Source organism: Brachionichthys hirsutus, chromosome 4 (genome assembly GCF_040956055.1).
Source record: "Brachionichthys hirsutus isolate HB-005 chromosome 4, CSIRO-AGI_Bhir_v1, whole genome shotgun sequence".
Classification (NCBI taxonomy): domain Eukaryota; kingdom Metazoa; phylum Chordata; class Actinopteri; order Lophiiformes; family Brachionichthyidae; genus Brachionichthys; species Brachionichthys hirsutus.
In genome coordinates, this window is record NC_090900.1 from 1,298,505 (window position 1) to 1,316,899 (window position 18,395).

At 49.0% G+C, this 18,395-nt stretch overlaps 1 protein-coding gene across 1 annotated transcript in view; it reads right to left on the bottom strand.

Moving 5' to 3' along the window:
* Positions 1 to 72: 72 nt before the first annotated feature.
* apba1a (amyloid beta (A4) precursor protein-binding, family A, member 1a) overlaps positions 73 to 18,395 on the bottom strand; it is an 18,846-nt gene continuing 523 nt past the window's right edge. The window contains exons 1-12 of the mRNA XM_068761053.1: positions 17,386 to 18,395; positions 8,265 to 8,387; positions 8,119 to 8,158; positions 7,397 to 7,542; positions 4,255 to 4,287; positions 2,815 to 2,901; positions 2,447 to 2,632; positions 2,152 to 2,331; positions 1,715 to 1,927; positions 941 to 1,060; positions 723 to 863; positions 73 to 144 (exon numbers count right to left, since the gene is read on the bottom strand). The exon at positions 17,386 to 18,395 is cut by the window's right edge and continues 523 nt beyond it. Coding sequence (XP_068617154.1) covers positions 73 to 144; positions 723 to 863; positions 941 to 1,060; positions 1,715 to 1,927; positions 2,152 to 2,331; positions 2,447 to 2,632; positions 2,815 to 2,901; positions 4,255 to 4,287; positions 7,397 to 7,542; positions 8,119 to 8,158; positions 8,265 to 8,387; positions 17,386 to 18,395 — 2,351 coding nt within the window. The remainder of the gene's footprint in view (positions 145 to 722; positions 864 to 940; positions 1,061 to 1,714; positions 1,928 to 2,151; positions 2,332 to 2,446; positions 2,633 to 2,814; positions 2,902 to 4,254; positions 4,288 to 7,396; positions 7,543 to 8,118; positions 8,159 to 8,264; positions 8,388 to 17,385) is intronic.

Here is an 18,395-nt window from a genome sequence, read left to right on the forward strand (position 1 = left end):
GAGCGCTGGGGGGGGGGGGGAGTCAGCGTGGGGGGGGGGTAAAGGGGAGCTTGAGGGCGGGGCTTCGTCTGGTCAGATGTAAACTGGCTGCTCCTGGGCGGTCAGCAGGCGGTACATGGCTGCTGGCATCGTCTTCATGTGGATCTGAGAAAAAGACAACCGGAATGACCTTGATGCAACCGGAATGACCTTGATGCAACCGGAATGACCTTGATGCCATCTTTGAGAGGTGAAAACCCAGCACCAGTAGGCGATACTTGTAGAGTACAAATAGAGTACTTCATGCGCTAAATGCTTGTTTAATGTGTGGGTTTCCCTCTTCCCCTGAACAGCTGACGAAGATGGGGGCTACACCGCATGGTTTCTGTCCCACGCTGTTTCAGAGGACATTCTTTACATGTTAAATGTCCCCCGTACCTCTGAGCACCTCGCCTGCAGTGAGTGGACGACCCAGGTGAGCAGAAACAACCTGCGTGAAGCGACCGGCCAGAACATCGCTGCGTGTGTTTACCAGGAAACGCCACAAGTCTGCTTCTCCGACGTAGCAACATGAGTCTCACCTCTCCTGCCTGTCTCACCTCTCCTGCCTGTCTCACCTCTACTGCCTGTCTCACCTCTCCTGCCTGTCTCACCTCTCCTGCCTGTCTCACCTCTACTGCCTGTCTCACCTCTCCTGCCTGTCTCACCTCTCCTGCCTGTCTCACCTCTACTGCCTGTCTCACCTCTCCTACAGCACTGGACAGGATGTGGACAATCTTTTCGTGAGGCGTGGCCACCACGCTCTGGCTGTTGATCTCGATGATGCGGTGACCCACTCTGACCCCGCCCCGCTCAGCGATGCCCCCACGCATGAGGCTGCAGATCTGTGGGATGAACACAATCAGTACAAAAGAACAGCAAATGTGATTTAATAATGACCCACAGCTGCACCGATACCCACAATGCCGTTTTGGACACTGAAGCCCAGCTGATAGCGGAGGTCTGGCCGTCTGATCAGCACGGTGGTCACTGGGGGGCACCTGACAATGCTTAGTTTGATCCGGGCCTGGTTCTTCAGACCCTGTGTGAGGAAAGCTTTATCCAATATTTCACCAGCAATCATTTATGAAGCAGTGACCATCAGGTTTTACATGAGGGTGAGTGTTTCTGTCATTCTTCAATGGCTAGAGAAAGGTTTGGAGTTCCTCAAGGAACAAGTTTAGGCCCCTTTTCATTTTCCAGGTATATTCAGGTTCTGAGATGCCTCTTTATTTTGGTGGTGTGTGTTTTCCTTTCTGCTCAGCTGGATTCTAAACGACAATCTGGAGGATTACCTGTGGATTCCTTAACAGGAACCTTTCATCTTGCACCACTAAACGATTTTTTTTTAAACCATAACTATAATTTGCAATCTTATCAAATTCAAACAGAACAGCACACAGTGGTGTGTAAAGCATCCACCACGGCCCAACAGTCCACTCGAATCATCTACAGCCCCTAGCCGGAGATTCGGTTCCCCGTTTGCCCTTCCTTATTGGTGGTGGAGCCGCGCCCCCGTGTGCTGCTTCAGATTAGCTCTTCTTGATTCACCTTGACCAGAATGACCGAAGACCTACACAGACAATCCGCTTTAATTAACTCGTCTTCATAGCATCCTAAAAACATGGATTCCGACCCCTTTAGCATTAGCGCATTAGCTAAGCAACGCTGAAGCAAACAATGATGTCATACACACCTTGATGATGCTCTGGCAGGTGGACAGTGGGAGTCCAACAAGACTTGTCCCATTAATGGACATTATCTGGTCTCCTATGTTCAGTCTGCCAGACCTCTCAGCTGGCCCAGCATGCATCATGTTGGCAATGATGACAGTGGGAAGGATGGAGCCCCACCCACTCTCCACAATGACCACGCCCAGAATCTCCCCTTTGGCTTTCTCTATGAACACCTGGGGTCACAGCAGGCAGACACAGGCCAGACGCTTGTCATGTATAGAATATATTTTATAGATGAAATGTATCATCACATTAAAAAGTCACAAAACCTGGAAATAAAATGTTGCTCAGATTATTTCATTCAGATTTATGTCGTTGTCACGGAGACACCAGTGAAAGTTCTGTTCGTTTTGAGCATCAAGCGTCCGTATCAGGAGAAAGGCGCAGCCACACTCACGTCTTTGCAGTTCTCAGACTTTGAGAAGTGGACGAGGTCATCGTTGTACATGTCCTGCGTGTTCAGCAGGTCACTGTACTCCTTCTGGCTCAGGTCCTCAGGGTTGATGCCATTGGCCCGCAAGAACTCCTGGTAGGCTACGCTGAAGGCCTGGCCGATGGACTGGGCAATAAGCTGAGCCTAAACGGGCCGTTTTACACAGAGATTGTGAATGGATGAGAATTTACATGAACGAATGTTCAATTTCACAGCTCAGGTAAAACGGGCCGCCTCTCAGAACTGCTGCTGGACTCACATCCTCGGACTCAAACACGTGGCATATCATCTTGTACTGGCGCTTGCTGTCTTGGCCCGGGTCTGACGCCTCCACGTTCTCCTGGGAGTCGGGGCGAGGCATTTTGCGTCGCGCCATCAGAACCACAATGTTGCCAATGTCTGCAATGTAGGAGATGGTCCGCAGAGGGTGGTCCATCATGGTGTCCTGTGAGTCAGAGAGCTAAATGAAGATATGTGTTTACCAGGGGACCCTAGCCAAACCGACTGATCGACACCGTCTCTAATGCGGTCAATGGTTACACACACCGATGTGTAAATAAATAAATGAACCTTAAACCAATGAGGGTCTGACGTGATCGATCGCTGACTGTTCATCAGAGTGAGTACCTGCGAGTCGGCGTTCAGCACTTTGATTCTCTGGGTTGAGATGAAGAGATCCACCTCTGTCAAGGCCTGAGGCTCCCCCTCAGAAGCCTACACACGCACACACGCACACACGCACACACACACACACACATATACACCCGCAGTCACAAATCAATAGTCGACACACGTCATAAAACATACATTCACAAATGAAAAGTGAATAAAGCAGCGCTCAAGGTCAGACACCATCTGATTATAACGATCTGATTATAACAATCTGATTATAACAATCTGATCAACACCTGATTATAACCATCTGATCATCAGCATCTGATTATAACCATCTGATCATAACAATCTGATTATAACCATCTGATCATAACAATCTGATCATAACAATCTGATCATAACAATCTGATTATAACCATCTGATCATAACAATCTGATCATCACCATCTGATCATAACAATCTGATCATAACAATCTGATCATAACAATCTGATCATCACCATCTGATCATAACAATCTGATCATAACAATCTGATCATCACCATCTGATCATAACAATCTGATTACAGCCAGTAATTGGACTGTATTTTATCATCTGACTCTGTTATGCTGGTGAATTTGGGTTATTAGAATACGAACCGTTCAACAGCACAAACACAGAATCAGCAGCAGAGAAAGGGACATTACAGCGTGGGGGACATTACGGCGTCGGGGACATTACAGCGTGGGGGACATTACAGCGTGGGGGAGCGTACAGCGTCGGGGACATTACAGCGTGGGGGACATTACAGCGTCAGGGACATTACAGCGTCGGGGACATTACAGCGTGGGGGACATTACAGCGTGGGGGACATTACAGCGTCGGGGACATTACAGCGTGGGGGACATTACAGCGTCAGGGACATTACAGCGTCGGGGAACATACAGCGTCGGGGACATTACAGCGTGGGGGACATTACAGCGTCGGGGACATTACAATGTCGGGAAGCATACAGCGTCGGGGACATTACAGCGTGAGGGACATTACAGCGTGGGGGACATTACAGCGTGGGGGAGCGTACAGCGTGGGGGACATTACAGCATCGGGGACATTACAGCGTGGGGGACATTACAGCATCGGGGACATTACAGCGTCGGGGACATTACAGCGTGGGGGAGCGTACAGCGTTGGGGACATTACAGCGTGAGGGACATTACAGCGGTTTCCTGCATCCGGATTCCTTGCATGATCAGTTTTACCCACTGGTGAAGGGACGAGAGACCCGGGGAGGGACAGAGACAAAGCTCGGTGCTGGATTCAGGAAAACGCTAAGAGTTCATCAGCGTGACGGGATGCCGAAGAGGACACAAAGGACAGGATAGGGACATACTGGGACAGACACAAAGAGCCAATGACAAAACACAAGCTGTGTTCGACGTGAGGAGGAGGAGACGGAGGCGTCGGTACCGCACCTTCTTCCTGTTCTGGGCCAATTTCTGGGCCGTCTGCCAGGCATGAAATAGAGCAGAGAGGAGAGTAGCGGGTTAGAGCTGGATCACGGGGAGACAGGGTCCTGAATCCACTCAGTGGACCTGGTCCTCACTGGGACCACCGTTTGGGTCACAGCCAGCAAGGGCAAGGGCTCGTACTGGTGGCTTCGTGCTCCAAAATCAGAGCTAAAAATAGGAAGGAGGAAGGTGAACGTGGGCGCCTCAGAGCAGCGCTGAGAGGTGTCGAGGACTCCGAGGAGACACTTCAAGGTCAGATAGAGGACAATCTGAGGGCTGCTTTCACAGTACTGCTGTGCTAGCGGTAAAAATAGCACATTTTTACTTTATCTGTATGCGGAACGGAAACGCAGACTCAGTCTCATACATTTATTTACTAATATTAATAAATAATATTATTAATATATGTATATATTAATAATATATATGTGCAGAAAACAGTAGAAAGTACAAATATAGCCCGAACATAGAAACACATACATTTCTCATTGCGTAACTATGGAAATGTAATTTTGAATTCATTTCGGAATAACATTTCTTTCACACACAGTTACACGCGGATTATTTTGTTTCCTTAATTGCATTTCCATGTAAAGCAAAGTGTCGACTTTTACTGCCATTGGTGTCGTCGTCTCTTTCAATCAAGGCTGTGACCCGCCCAATTAGAGCCGGGACCCCTCACAGGTTTATTCCTATTAAAGGCGGTCATGAGTTACCATTTGTTGGAATTTGGTGAAATTTAAAAGAAAAAATATTGATAATAGTTACATTAATTAATGAATAAATGTAACTATTCCACATATTTTGGACGCAGTGCAGAGACTTTACGTTCTCCCCGTGATTCGATATGACTTCTGCATATTTGGTGGCAGAACACAGAATGCAATGCAAGCACTCAACCCAAAATGATGCTGATTTGGGAGGCGGTGCATCTGCAGGATTATTTTACATGTATAGCTTATAAATGGCTTCCTAGTTTTACACAGGGATCATCAAAGGGCCGATAAGGAAGTTCCTTCACCAGCTGCCCAGTGAGAGGCTGACTGTCATCAGTCTGCCCCCCCCCCCAGCGAGTTCCTCTGCCCCAAACAGCACCGAGCCGTGGAACACTTCCCAGAGTTCATGCTCAGATTGTTTGGCCTCGCAGGAGAAGCCTTTGGTAACACCGCCACGCCAATATGATGGCAACGTGTCATTGCATTAGCCCTCCTTTACCAACAGGGGTCGCTGTGGTCCAGACTCCAGCACAGGCAGGATGATTTGACTGAGAAGAACTGAAGTTTCAATAAAAAATGTGAAAGTATTATATAGTTATTTATTAAAGAACTAGAATACTTTGAATCTGGTTGTAGACAATGAGTATCCTGCTGCAACCTGCATAATAGATATTAGTGCTCAGTACCGGAATTTATTTTAAATCTAATTTAAAGCTACACTGTCTACAGTACACGATAGCAGTACACCAGATGTACACGATAGCAGTACACCAGATGTACGGTACACATACAACATGACTGTTGTGATTTTATGAATGTTAATACATTAACTCTTATTGTTTATTGTTCTGTTTTGTCTCTGTAATACTGTAATACAATTTTTACTTCAAAATAATATTATCAATAATATTGTTTTTCTGGTCATACTAGTTTTTAATTTTCCGATTTGTCCCAGAAATAAGCGTTTTAAAGACACTTTTATGGATGATGTTAGCCATATGTGCCGCTGTGTACTTTCATCTCTCCAACACTTAGTAATGGCGCCACGGTGCGCCCGTCTGTAGGCGTGGCCGTTCTGCACAAATAACAACCATGAACCATGGTAAATATCTGAATATTTCCTTTTACCTAAAAATCAATAATGGTGGTAAATGGACAATGGCAAATTTAAATGTAGAGCGTAAATCCTAGTTTGAATTTCTAGGCTGTTAATATATATTAATAATATATTGATATAGATATATGGATTTTATTCCCAATCCCAGGTTTCTGATATTTGACTCCCGTTCATTCCCTCGAAGGAGGAGCTCACAATGAAAAGCGGCGTGCGTCTTCATCTTTGTTAGTGAGCCTGCGTCCTGTGAACTGAGTGGACATGCGGGACAGCGAAGCAGAGGACACAATCTGTGTCGGCATATTATGGGCTGTTGGAAGTGATAGCTGCAGCGAGGAAGACTGCCGCATGAAAGTCTGGAGGAGGCGAGTGTGTATCCCTGCGAGCTGATGGGTTGTGGGGGCGGGGCCCTCCAACACCTCGCCTCTTACGTTCAGGTGCTATTAGCAAATTAGGGATCCATTATACCGTAGAATACACGATCCATTCAGAGGACAGAAAGAAAGACGCCGTGGAGAAGACGCTTCAGTTTGGTGCTGCAGTCAGGCAGACAGACAGACAGACAGACAGACAGACAGACAGGCAGACAGACAGGCAGGCAGACAGACACAGACAGGCAGACAGACAGGCAGGCAGACAGGCAGACAGACAGACAGGCAGACAGACACAGACAGGCAGACAGACAGGCAGGCAGACAGGCAGACAGACACAGACAGGCAGACAGGCAGACAGACAGGCAGGCAGACAGGCAGGCAGGCAGACAGACAGACAGACAGACAGGCAGACAGACACAGACAGGCAGACAGGCAGACAGGCAGACAGACAGGCAGACAGACACAGACAGGCAGACAGGCAGACAGACAGGCAGGCAGACAGGCAGGCAGGCAGACAGACAGACAGACAGACAGGCAGACAGACAGGCAGACAGACACAGACAGGCAGACAGGCAGACAGGCAGACAGACAGACAGACAGGCAGACAGACAGGCAGGCAGACAGACAGACAGGCAGACAGACACAGACAGGCAGACAGGCAGACAGACAGGCAGACAGACACAGACAGGCAGACAGGCAGACAGGCAGACAGACAGACAGACAGGCAGACAGACAGGCAGGCAGACAGACAGACAGGCAGACAGACACAGACAGGCAGACAGGCAGACAGACAGGCAGACAGACACAGACAGGCAGACAGGCAGACAGACAGGCAGACAGACACAGACAGGCAGACAGGCAGACAGGCAGACGGGCAGACAGGCAGACGGGCAGAGACTCACCTTGATGCGGCTCACAGCCTCCTGCGCCTGCATCATGCGGATGTTCTTTGACGGCGTCTTGTCTGACAGCAGCTGGGTGGAGCCCAGGTAGTTGGCTGCAAAGATGATCCCATCGATCAGGTCCTCTGGGTCACATGGTCCTGGGACTGGGGGGGGGGGGGGGGGGGTCAGTGTCACTACCTCTTCAGACAGATCAATCATTTTAAACTGTACATAGATCATAGATCCGATCAGACACCAATGTGAAGACCGATGGGCTCAGACTGGTTACGTAGTGCCCCCCCCCACGTGGGCCCCCGCCCACATTCCCGTCTCTCTGTCTGCCACTGAAGGCCATGACGTTAAACCGCTGCATCTCAGCAGGGAGTCGGCTCCATCAGCAGAGGACAGCCAGTGGGGACGAAGACGACGTCCCCCACCGCTCCCTCAGGACGCTGAGTCAGCGTCTCCTTTCAGAGGGAGCTGGACTTTATCCACCAGTCGGAGGTTATTGGCCAGATACTCCACCGTCCTCAGACACTCGAAGAAATAACTCACAGATCCTTCATTCTCTTTTTTATCAAGGAGTTTGCCGAGTATTTTCTCTAATATTCATGAACTGGCAGCCCTGAAGAGAAGAAGCTGCCCCCGTTATTCAGAGCAGCAGCAGCAGCGTCCCCCCGCCTGTTCAACCCAGACGCCCCCCTCCCCAGACGAAACCCCCACTGCCCAGAAACACTCACCTTCTACATATGTGGGGAAGGATGCCAGGCTTTTCCGAGACTATTCATTTAAAGACAGAAGAACATTTCCAAGCATGAGATCATCTTAATGTGCAAAAGTCAAAATGCTCGGCGCGGCGGTGAAGCCTAGCTAACGTTGCACGCACCTCTTTACTGGAGGGAGACGACTCAAAGCTGTCGTCCTGCAGCAGACGAGTGCTGGACGACTCGGCACCTGGAGGTGAGGGGGAGCCGGAGCCGGAGCCGGAGCCGGAGCCGGAGCGAGGAGACTAAAGAGCCGGGGGCAAGCAGAAGGTACCCGTGAAGCGTGTTAGCATCACGCGGGACCAAGCGGACGCTTTGAAGCAGGCCGTTTGCTGCCCTCGGAGCCGAGATCAGTGAAGAGTCTCCATGATGTTTCTCCTGACACGTGTTGAACAGCTCAAAGAGTAACACTACTCCAGATATACATGCAGATACTGCAGTTTAAGTACCGGCGCAGTATTTGTGAAGTCATGCATTATCTAATGCCCTTCTGCATTCTGGTCCGCGTAGTTCCATTGTCTGAGCACTTGGATGCTCGCTGATAATATGACTCATCACTTTGTCTACGGACCAGAACCTTTGCTTTCTTCACCACTCAGCTGTTACACGCTCATTCCTCTGTCTAATGAGGGCTCTATCTAATGAGGGCTCTATCTAATGAGGGCTCTATCTGATGAGGGCTCTATCTAATGAGGGCTCTCTCTGATGTGGGTTCTATCTGATGAGGGCTCTCTCTGATGAGGGCTCTATCTAATGAGGGCTCTATCTGATGAGGGCTCTATCTAATGAGGGCTCTGTCTGATGAGGGTTCTGTCTGATGAGGGCTCTCTCTGATGTGGGTTCTATCTAATGAGGGCTCTGTCTGATGAGGGCTCTATCTGATGTGGGTTCTATCTAATGAGGGCTCTGTCTGATGAGGGCTCTATCTGATGTGGGTTCTATCTAATGAGGGCTCTGTCTAATGAGGGCTCTATCTAATGAGGGCTCTATCTGATGAGGGCTCTCTCTGATGTGGGTTCTATCTAATGAGGGCTCTGTCTAATGAGGGCTCTATCTAATGTGGGTTCTATCTAATGAGGGCTCTGTCTAATGAGGGCTCTATCTAATGAGGGCTCTATCTGATGAGGGCTCTCTCTGATATGGGTTCTATCTAATGAGGGCTCTGTCTGATGAGGGCTCTATCTGATGTGGGTTCTATCTAATGAGGGCTCTGTCTAATGAGGGCTCTATCTAATGAGGGCTCTATCTGATGAGGGCTCTCTCTGATGTGGGTTCTATCTAATGAGGGCTCTGTCTAATGAGGGCTCTATCTAATGTGGGTTCTATCTAATGAGGGCTCGGTCTAATGAGGGCTCTATCGAATGAGGGCTCTATCTGATGAGGGCTCTCTCTGATGTGGGTTCTATCTAAAGAGGGCTCTGTCTAATGGGGTCTCTATCTAATGAGGGCTCTATCTGATGAGGGCTCTGTCTAATGAAAGCTCTATCTAATGGGAGCTCTGCCTAATGAGGGCTCTATCGAATGAGGGCTCTATCTAGGTGTCACAGTCTGCCATTTTTAGAAAGTCGAGAGGAGATTTTGAGATGAATTTCACTCATTATATTCACATGTCAAGAAGATCTTAAGTTTGCACAATCATTTCTGATTTTGCACCAAACTGTGAGAAAACATGGCAGAAACACAGAGAGACACACATCCACAGAAACACAACACCGTTCACAAAGGTTGTGATGAGCTGAGCGGAAAGGAAGCACTGAGGGACTAACAGGACCAATCACAGCTTAGAGGCAAAACATCACAACCAATCAGCTCTGAGAGCCTAAATATCACAACCAATCAGCCCTGAGAGCCTAAATATCACAACCAATCAACCCTGAGAGGCAAAATATCACAACCAATCAGCCCTGAGAGCCTAAATATTACAACCAATCAGCCCTGAGAGCCTAAATATCACAACCAATCAGCCCTGAGAGGCAAAATATCACAACCAATCAGCCCTGAGAGCCTAAATATCACAACCAATCAGCCCTGAGAGCCTAAATATCACAACCAATCAGCCCTGAGAGGCAAAATATCACAACCAATCAGCCCTGAGAGCTTAAATATCACAACCAATCAGCCCTGAGAGCCTAAATATCACAACCAATCAGCCCTGAGAGCCTAAATATCACAACCAATCAGCCCTGAGAGGCAAAATATCACAACCAATCAGCTCTGAGAGCCTAAATATCACAACCAATCAGCCCTGAGAGCCTAAATATCACAACCAATCAACCCTGAGAGGCAAAACATTACAACCAATCAGCCCTGAGAGGCAAAACATTACAACCAATCAGCCCTGAGAGGCAAAATATCACAACCAATCAGCCCTGAGAGCCTAAATATCACAACCAATCAGCCCTGAGAGCCTAAATATCACAACCAATCAGCCCTGAGAGCCTAAATATCACAACCAATCAGCCCTGAGAGGCAAAATATCACAACCAATCAGCTCTGAAAGCCTAAATATCACAACCAATCAGCTCTGAGAGCCTAAATATCACAACCAATCAGCCCTGAGAGCCTAAATATCACAACCAATCAGCTCTGAGAGCCTAAATATCACATCCAATCCGCCCTAAGAGGCAGAACACAACCAAACATGTGAAACATTAGAACAGATTATTGAATAAATACAGTAAAAATACTCAACACATCTGTGGTTTTCGCAGGTGGTGGACAATGACGGAGAAAGTGAGGTCATTGAATGCATCTCGTTTGAAAGCTGCAGCTCAGATGAGATCAGGTTCTATTTCAGAGACACAGGTGAAATAGAACCTCTGGGATGTAAGAAAAAACAAATAAGCTGCCAATCTTCTGCTTGTTGGCATTTAATTAACAGTAGAATAGGTTAGATGCACTCATTTTTAATCATATTTTATATTTTGCGCTGAATAAAAAAAAAAAGGCTGCGATGTGAAGTCGGAAATTAAAGGGACTATAATTAAAGCAAATTCAAATCCTTCCGTTCTGAAGGCATAAAGAATATAGCAACAGCCTGAAATGGTGAAAATAGTCCTGTTTGCATTCTGTGTTTGTTCCTCATTAAAGGTGAAATAGAGGCCGGTCTGTGGACTTCATTGTTGTTATGTTGCTGATTTCCCCTGAACACAACACAGACGGGCTTATGATGTCGCCCGCTCGTCCACCGAGGCCCAACAGATCGATCCGATCACGTGATCGGGACAGCCCCCGTCCAACCAAACCAAATGGCCGTCCTCCAGGGTCTGATAAAGACAATGGATCCAGAATCAACCACATCAATAGAAGATTCTAAAAACCTTTTCCATGAAACATTTATTTACATTGAATTATTTATTGTGCTGAATCTTTTACAGTGGCCTGATTATGCATCGCCTCACGTTTCACTTCTCCACACGACAGTTTACTCTCCTGCATTTAGTCAACATCTTCAGTGACTCTCACTGATATAAAATATGATTCCCCATTCAAACATGTACATGGACATGTATATGTACTGCCATACTGCTGAATAACAGTATAAAAGTAGTGATTCAAGCTCCGCCTCCACATAATGTTTTGCCGGCGTGCACCGTGTTATTTAAATTGACTCATCTCACCTGATCACTAATAAATATGTATAAAAATCTGATCATTTTGTTGCGATTTCCAAAAGATGGAGATGAAAGCTACTCTCGCACAAGCCTTCACCCGGCACGACAACTCTCATTACGACACAAACAAATCAAAAATCCTCATCGGCAACGGAGCACACCTCATCTTCATCACCCCCATCGTCGCCCCCGTGGTGGTCAGGCTCCTCCCGCTTGGCTTGTTCCTCCTCGAGCTTCTCTGCCTGATACATCCAGAAGTTCTCCATGCCTTTCAGTGAGTGTGCAACGTGAACTTCGACTGGTGGCCGCGATCGACTGGCGATGGGAGCGGCGGGGGGGGGACGCCGGCGTCTACGGTCCGGGAGCGGCTCGGGTTTCACTCAGGATCACGTATCAGGGTTCCACCTGCACCAACAGGCCGGATCGGCCCGAGTCTGCTCCGGCCTAATCAATATGGCGTGGACAGATTAAATAGGAAGCTTAAAGCAGGCGTGCTTCTAACAGTCATTCTCATCTCATCCAGTCCTTCTGCCACTGGATCCTCACTGAATTATTCAACTTGCCCTTTACCTTCTCTCTCACCCCTACTCAATAAATGATTGGGGGGGGTGACAACAGAAGGGTGAGAAGGAGAGAAACGATTTCTATTTGTGCTCGGAACACTGTTGGAATTAATGAAAAAGACAATGCAAGGAGGACAACTTGTGTTTTACTGCAGGCAGGCTGGAAACATTCGCCGTGTTCAGGAAACACACTCAACCTCCCGGATGTGGAGATCTGCTATGTTCACACACACGTTACCGGGAAACAGCGGCGTCTGTGATGAAGGCGGCCACGATGAGAGTCTCATATTCCTGCTACAAGCAAAATGAAAATGTGATATTTTAGAAGCCGAGGTCTTGGACAAGCAGGATTGTGTGGAGAGTGGCTGCAAAGGACAGGACTAGAGGACGACCCAGGAGAAGAGACATGGACATAGTGAGGGAGGACATGAGGATGACCAAGAACTTCCTGTTATTAAATCTAAATAAAACTGAGGTTCTGGTTCTTGGGCCAAAGCATCTCAGAAATGTTTGTTCTAGTGTTGTAGTTGAACTAGATGGCGTCTCAGTGTCCACCAGCACCACGTCCAAGAATCTGGGGGTAATCTTTGATCAGGACCTGTCCTTTCAGTCCCAGATAAAGCACATTTCAAGGACTGCGTTCTTTCACCTTCGGAATATTTCAAAGGTCAGGCACCTACTAACCCGAAAAGATGCAGAACAAATAGTCCATGCTTTTGTGACTTCCAGACTGGACTACTGCAACTCCTTACTGTCCGGCTGCCCAAAAAGGTCTATTAAACATCTCCAGCTAATCCAGAACGCAGCAGCTCGTGTTCTGACGGGAACCAGACTGAGAACACATTTCCCCTGTTCTGGCGTCTCTGCATTGGCTTCCTGTTAGGGAACGGATTGAATATAAAATCCTTCTACTCACTTTTAAAGCCCTCACCGGCCAGGCCCCTCCGTACCTTACAGAGATGATTATCCCGTATTGCCCCACTAGGACCCTGCGGTCCCAAAATGCTGGCCTGCTCGTGGTTCCGACATTTCCAAGAGCAGACAGGGGGGCGGAGCTTTCAGTGATCAAGCTCCTTTATTGTGGAATCAGCTCCCTGATTGGTTCATGAGACAGACACCATCTCCATGTTCAAGAGTAGATTAAAGACTTTCCTTTTTAACAAAGCTTATAGTTAATCAATATAATCAATATGCTGTCATAGACCAGCACTGGTGGCTTAACATCATGACACACTGAGCTCCTCCCCCTTTATCTGGTTATTCATGTTATAAATATATATCAGTAATCTCTCTCTCTTCCTGTAGTCTTGTGCTCTCTCTCCCTCTGTTTGTCCCTCTCTCTCTTTCAGGTCCTTCTGTCCGTGGTGCTGCAGAACCTGGACCTGTGTCCCTCACCACTGATGTCCATATCGCTAGCATTAGCATTTATAGCTTTATATCGCTAGCATTAGCATTTCCAGTCTTATACATCTTGTTTTTGTCTGCTCCTGCTCTGTCTCTCTATCGCTTCCCTATCCATCTCCTTGTTTTTGACTCTCTCTCCTTCTCAACCCAGCTGGTCAGACAGATGGCCGTCCACCATGAGCCTAGGTTCTGTCCAAGGTTTCTGCCTGTTAAAGGGAAGTTTTTCCTTGCCTCCGTTGCCAGAGTGCTTGCTCTTGTGGGTCAAGTTGGGTTCTGTGTTTCCCTGCTGATCCTGTAAAGTGCCTTGAGATGACTTCCTGTTCTGATCTGGGGCTACAGAAATAAAACTGAATTGAATTGAATGAGAGTGGCTGGTGTTGGGGAGGACGATGCAAAGGACAGGACTTGAGGACGACCCAGGAGAAGAGACATGGACGTAGTGAGGGAGGACATGAGAGTGGCTGGTGTTGGGGAGGACGATGCAAAGGACAGGGTGAAGTGGAGACGGTTGGGTTGCTGTGGCGACCCTCACGGGACAACCCGAGGGTACAGCTGAGTCACTTGATTCTGTGATTGTAAAATAACATGAACACTTGTGTTTTAAATGTAGAGGCTGCAAGGCTGCGATTTGGAAATCATTTTAAAGTTTATTATTGTAAGTTATACTCAACTGAGTCGATTGCTGCAGCAATGTCATCGCTACGCTAACGAGACACGTAGGAAGCTAGCATCACCGCTAGCGGTAGCACAAGTGGGGAAGCCCACTATGGGGCGTGCACGTATCGGAACCCTAAACGTGAGATTACAGCGACTTCTGTCCAATCTGGGATAGGATATGTTCCACAATAGAATGCTACATATTCTACACAATAACTAGTCATTAACCCCTTGAGTCCCGATGGTGAGAGCGCGCCGCCATTACGGCGTAGCTACGGCACCACCTGCTGGTCAAAGTAAGTCTCTGCAACCGGAGCACCAGCGCCGGTTCCCGGAAACGGTGGTGCATATTACCGTAAAACCGGATAGAGACAACAGGAATGTTCTGCACTTAGATAGCGCTTTACATGAGGCCTCACATTCACACATTCATTCACACATTCACCCTCCAGTGGACGACTGCCAGACCCACTGGGAGACATTTGGGGTTCAGTGTCTTGCCCAAGGACACTTCGACATGCGGAGAGTCAGAGCTGGGATTCGAACCACCGATTTACTGATCACTGGACGAACAACTCTACCAATCATCAATCCCAGCTTCCTGCTGCTCTATGGTTCCAGCTTCCTGCTGCTCTCTGGTTCCACCTTCCTGCTGCTCTACGGTTCCAGCGTCCTGCTACTCTATGGTTCCAGCTTCCTGCTGCTCTATGGTTCTATCTTCCTGCTGCTCTATGGTTCCAGCTTCCTGCTGCTCTATGGTTCCAGCTTCCTGCTGCTCTATGGTTCCAGCGTCCTGCTGCTTTATGGTTCCAGCGTCCTGCTGCTCTATGGTTCCAGCGTCCTGCTGCTCTATGGTTCCAGCTTCCTGCTGCTCTATGGTTCCAGCTTCCTGCTGCTCTATGGTTCTAGCTTCCTGCTGCTCTGTGGTTCCAGCTTCCTGCTGCTCTACGGTTCCAGCTTCCTGCTGCTCTATGGTTCCAGCTTCCTGCTGCTCTATGGTTCTAGCTTCCTGCTGCTCTATGGTTCCAGCTTCCTGCTGCTCTCTGGTTCCACCTTCCTGCTGCTCTACGGTTCCAGCGTCCTGCTACTCTATGGTTCCAGCTTCCTGCTGCTCTATGGTTCCAGCTTCCTGCTGCTCTATGGTTCCAGCTTCCTGCTGCTCTATGGTTCCAGCTTCCTGCTGCTCTATGGTTCCAGCGTCCTGCTGCTTTATGGTTCCAGCGTCCTGCTGCTCTATGGTTCCAGCGTCCTGCTGCTCTATGGTTCCAGCTTCCTGCTACTCTGTGGTTCCAGCGTCCTGCTGCTCTATGGTTCCAGCTTCCTGCTGGTCTATGGTTCCAGCTTCCTGCTACTCTGTGGTTCCAGCTTCCTGCTGCTCTATGGTTCCAGCTTCCTCATGCTCTATGGTTCCAGATTCCTGCTGGTCTATGGTTCTAGCTTCCTGCTGCTCTGTGGTTCCAGCTTCCTGATGCTCTATGGTTCCAGCTTCCTGCTGGTCTACGGTTCTAGCTTCCTGCTGCTCTATGGTTCCAGCTTCCTGCTGGTCTATGGTTCTAGCTTCCTGCTGCTCTATGGTTCTAGCTTCCTGCTGGTCTATGGTTCCAGCGTCCTGCTGCTCTATGGTTCCAGCTTCCTGCTGGTCTATGGTTCCAGCTTCCTGCTACTCTGTGGTTCCAGCTTCCTGCTGCTCTATGGTTCCAGCTTCCTCATGCTCTATGGTTCCAGATTCCTGCTGGTCTATGGTTCTAGCTTCCTGCTGCTCTGTGGTTCCAGCTTCCTGATGCTCTATGGTTCCAGCTTCCTGCTGGTCTATGGTTCTAGCTTCCTGCTGCTCTATGGTTCCAGCTTCCTGCTGGTCTATGGTTCTAGCTTCCTGCTGCTCTATGGTTCTAGCTTCCTGCTGGTCTATGGTTCCAGCTTCCTGCTGCTCTATGGTTCCAGCGTCCTGCTAATCTATGATTACAGCTTCCTGCTGGTCTATGGTTCCAGCTTCCTGCTGCTCTATGGTTCCAGCGTCCTGCTAATCTATGATTCCAGCTTCCTGCTGCTCTATGGTTCCAGCTTCCTGCTGGTCTATGGTTCCAGCTTCCTGCTGCTCTGTGGTTCCAGCGTCCTGCTGCTCTATGGTTCTAGTTTCCTGCTGGTCTATGGTTCTAGCTTCCTGCTGCTCTATGGTTCGAGCATCCTGCTGCTCTATGGTTCTAGCTTCCTGCTACTCTATGGTTCTAGCTTCCTGCTGCTCTATGGTTCCAGCGTCCTGCTGCTCTATGGTTCCAGCTTCCTGCTGCTCTATGGTTCTAGCTTCCTGCTGCTCTATGGTTCCAGCGTCCTGCTGCTCTATGGTTCCAGCGTCCTGCTGCTCTATGGTTCCAGCTTCCTGCTGCTCTATGGTTCCAGCTTCCTGCTGCTCTATGGTTCCAGCGTCCTGCTGCTCTATGGTTCCAGCTTCCTGCTGCTCTATGGTTCCAGCTTCCTGCTGGTCTATGGTTCCAGCTTCCTGCTGCTCTATGGTTCTAGCTTCCTGCTGCTCTATGGTTCTAGCTTCCTGCTGCTCTATGGTTCCAGCGTCCTGCTGCTCTATGGTTCCAGCGTCCTGCTGCTCTATGGTTCCAGCTTCCTGCTGCTCTATGGTTCTAGCTTCCTGCTGCTCTATGGTTCTAGCTTCCTGCTGCTCTATGGTTCCAGCGTCCTGCTGCTCTATGGTTCTAGCTTCCTGCTGCTCTATGACTCTCTGTTAGGACAATCCATCCCGCTGTCGCTCTCAGAGCTGATATTCTGATAACCTGCACCCTTACGGCTCACCTCATCACAACCTTTGTGTCTGTCTGACACATTCTGACTCTAGCCAACATGAGATGTAGTTTTGTGTGACTAATGCTGCTGATGTCTGAGCGGCCTTCCCTTTCTCCTCTCTGCCAGCTAAATGTTTCAATTCATCGCCGAGTGACAGAGCAGAAGTTGTCCAATATTAGCCGATCAATAGCCTCCACAGCTGCTGTACTTACATCTCCCCCCAGCGTTGGCTGCAGGTCACACTCTGCAGTGGGGCTCAGGTCCTGCCTCATCACCCATATGGGCTCCTTAGGCTCGTCAGGTGTGTAAGGAGATCTCACAGTTCTGTTCTTCACCTCCTCTATGGCCTCCTTGATGTCCTTGATGGCCAGGGATATGGCATCTCTTTTCTCCTGGCTGTTCCTCACTGCTACAGCTTCCTCTGGAGGACTTGTAGACTGTTTTCTAGCTGGCTTCCGTCGGATGGCAGCCTTCTGGTTTTTGTCTGAGTCTGTTTGGAAGTTAGATTCGGGTTTCTCGTCCCCCTGCAGAGACTCGCGTTCTTCATCTATGGTGTTTTCCACACAGTGAAGACTCTGAGAGCTTAAGCTTTCTTTGACCTCAGCCACGATGCTGTCAATGTCCTCCTCCTGGTCGCAGCTATCTGCACGTGGATATGGAGCAAACTCTGCCTCCTTCTCCGGGCTGTCCGACTCCCCATCCGACCGTTCGTCGTAGTGGCGAAGGCGGGAGCCCACCGCCTCCTGCTGATGGTAGCTTCCACCTCCCACCCCCTCCAACAGCTGAAAGTCAGCCCTCCTCTGTCGGAGAGACTCTGTATCTCCAGCGCCGTCTGCAGCGCGTGCATCTGATGTCGGAACATCACATATTTCCTCGTAAACATGCTCAGATAGCGAGTAAATGTCACAGGGCTCGGAGTAGGCTTCATCCACAAGTCCAGCATCTAAACTCTCTGGGCTCTGGCCAGCCGGAACATTGCGTCTTCCCCCAGATTGGTTGAGGGGCTGGGTGTAGATGTAGTTGGAGTAGCCAGCATTCAGCATCTCCTCTGCTTCATCCTGTCCCCGGGGGCTTCGGACCCCAGGCAGGGGGTCAGGTGGTATGGCTCCGGCCTGAGGACAGTTAGAATGTGAGTGGAGATGTTGCTGCTCAGCCTCAGCACTCTCAGAATACCCCTCGGCTTCCGGCCGTAGCTGGACTCCATAATTCCCTGCGTCATCCT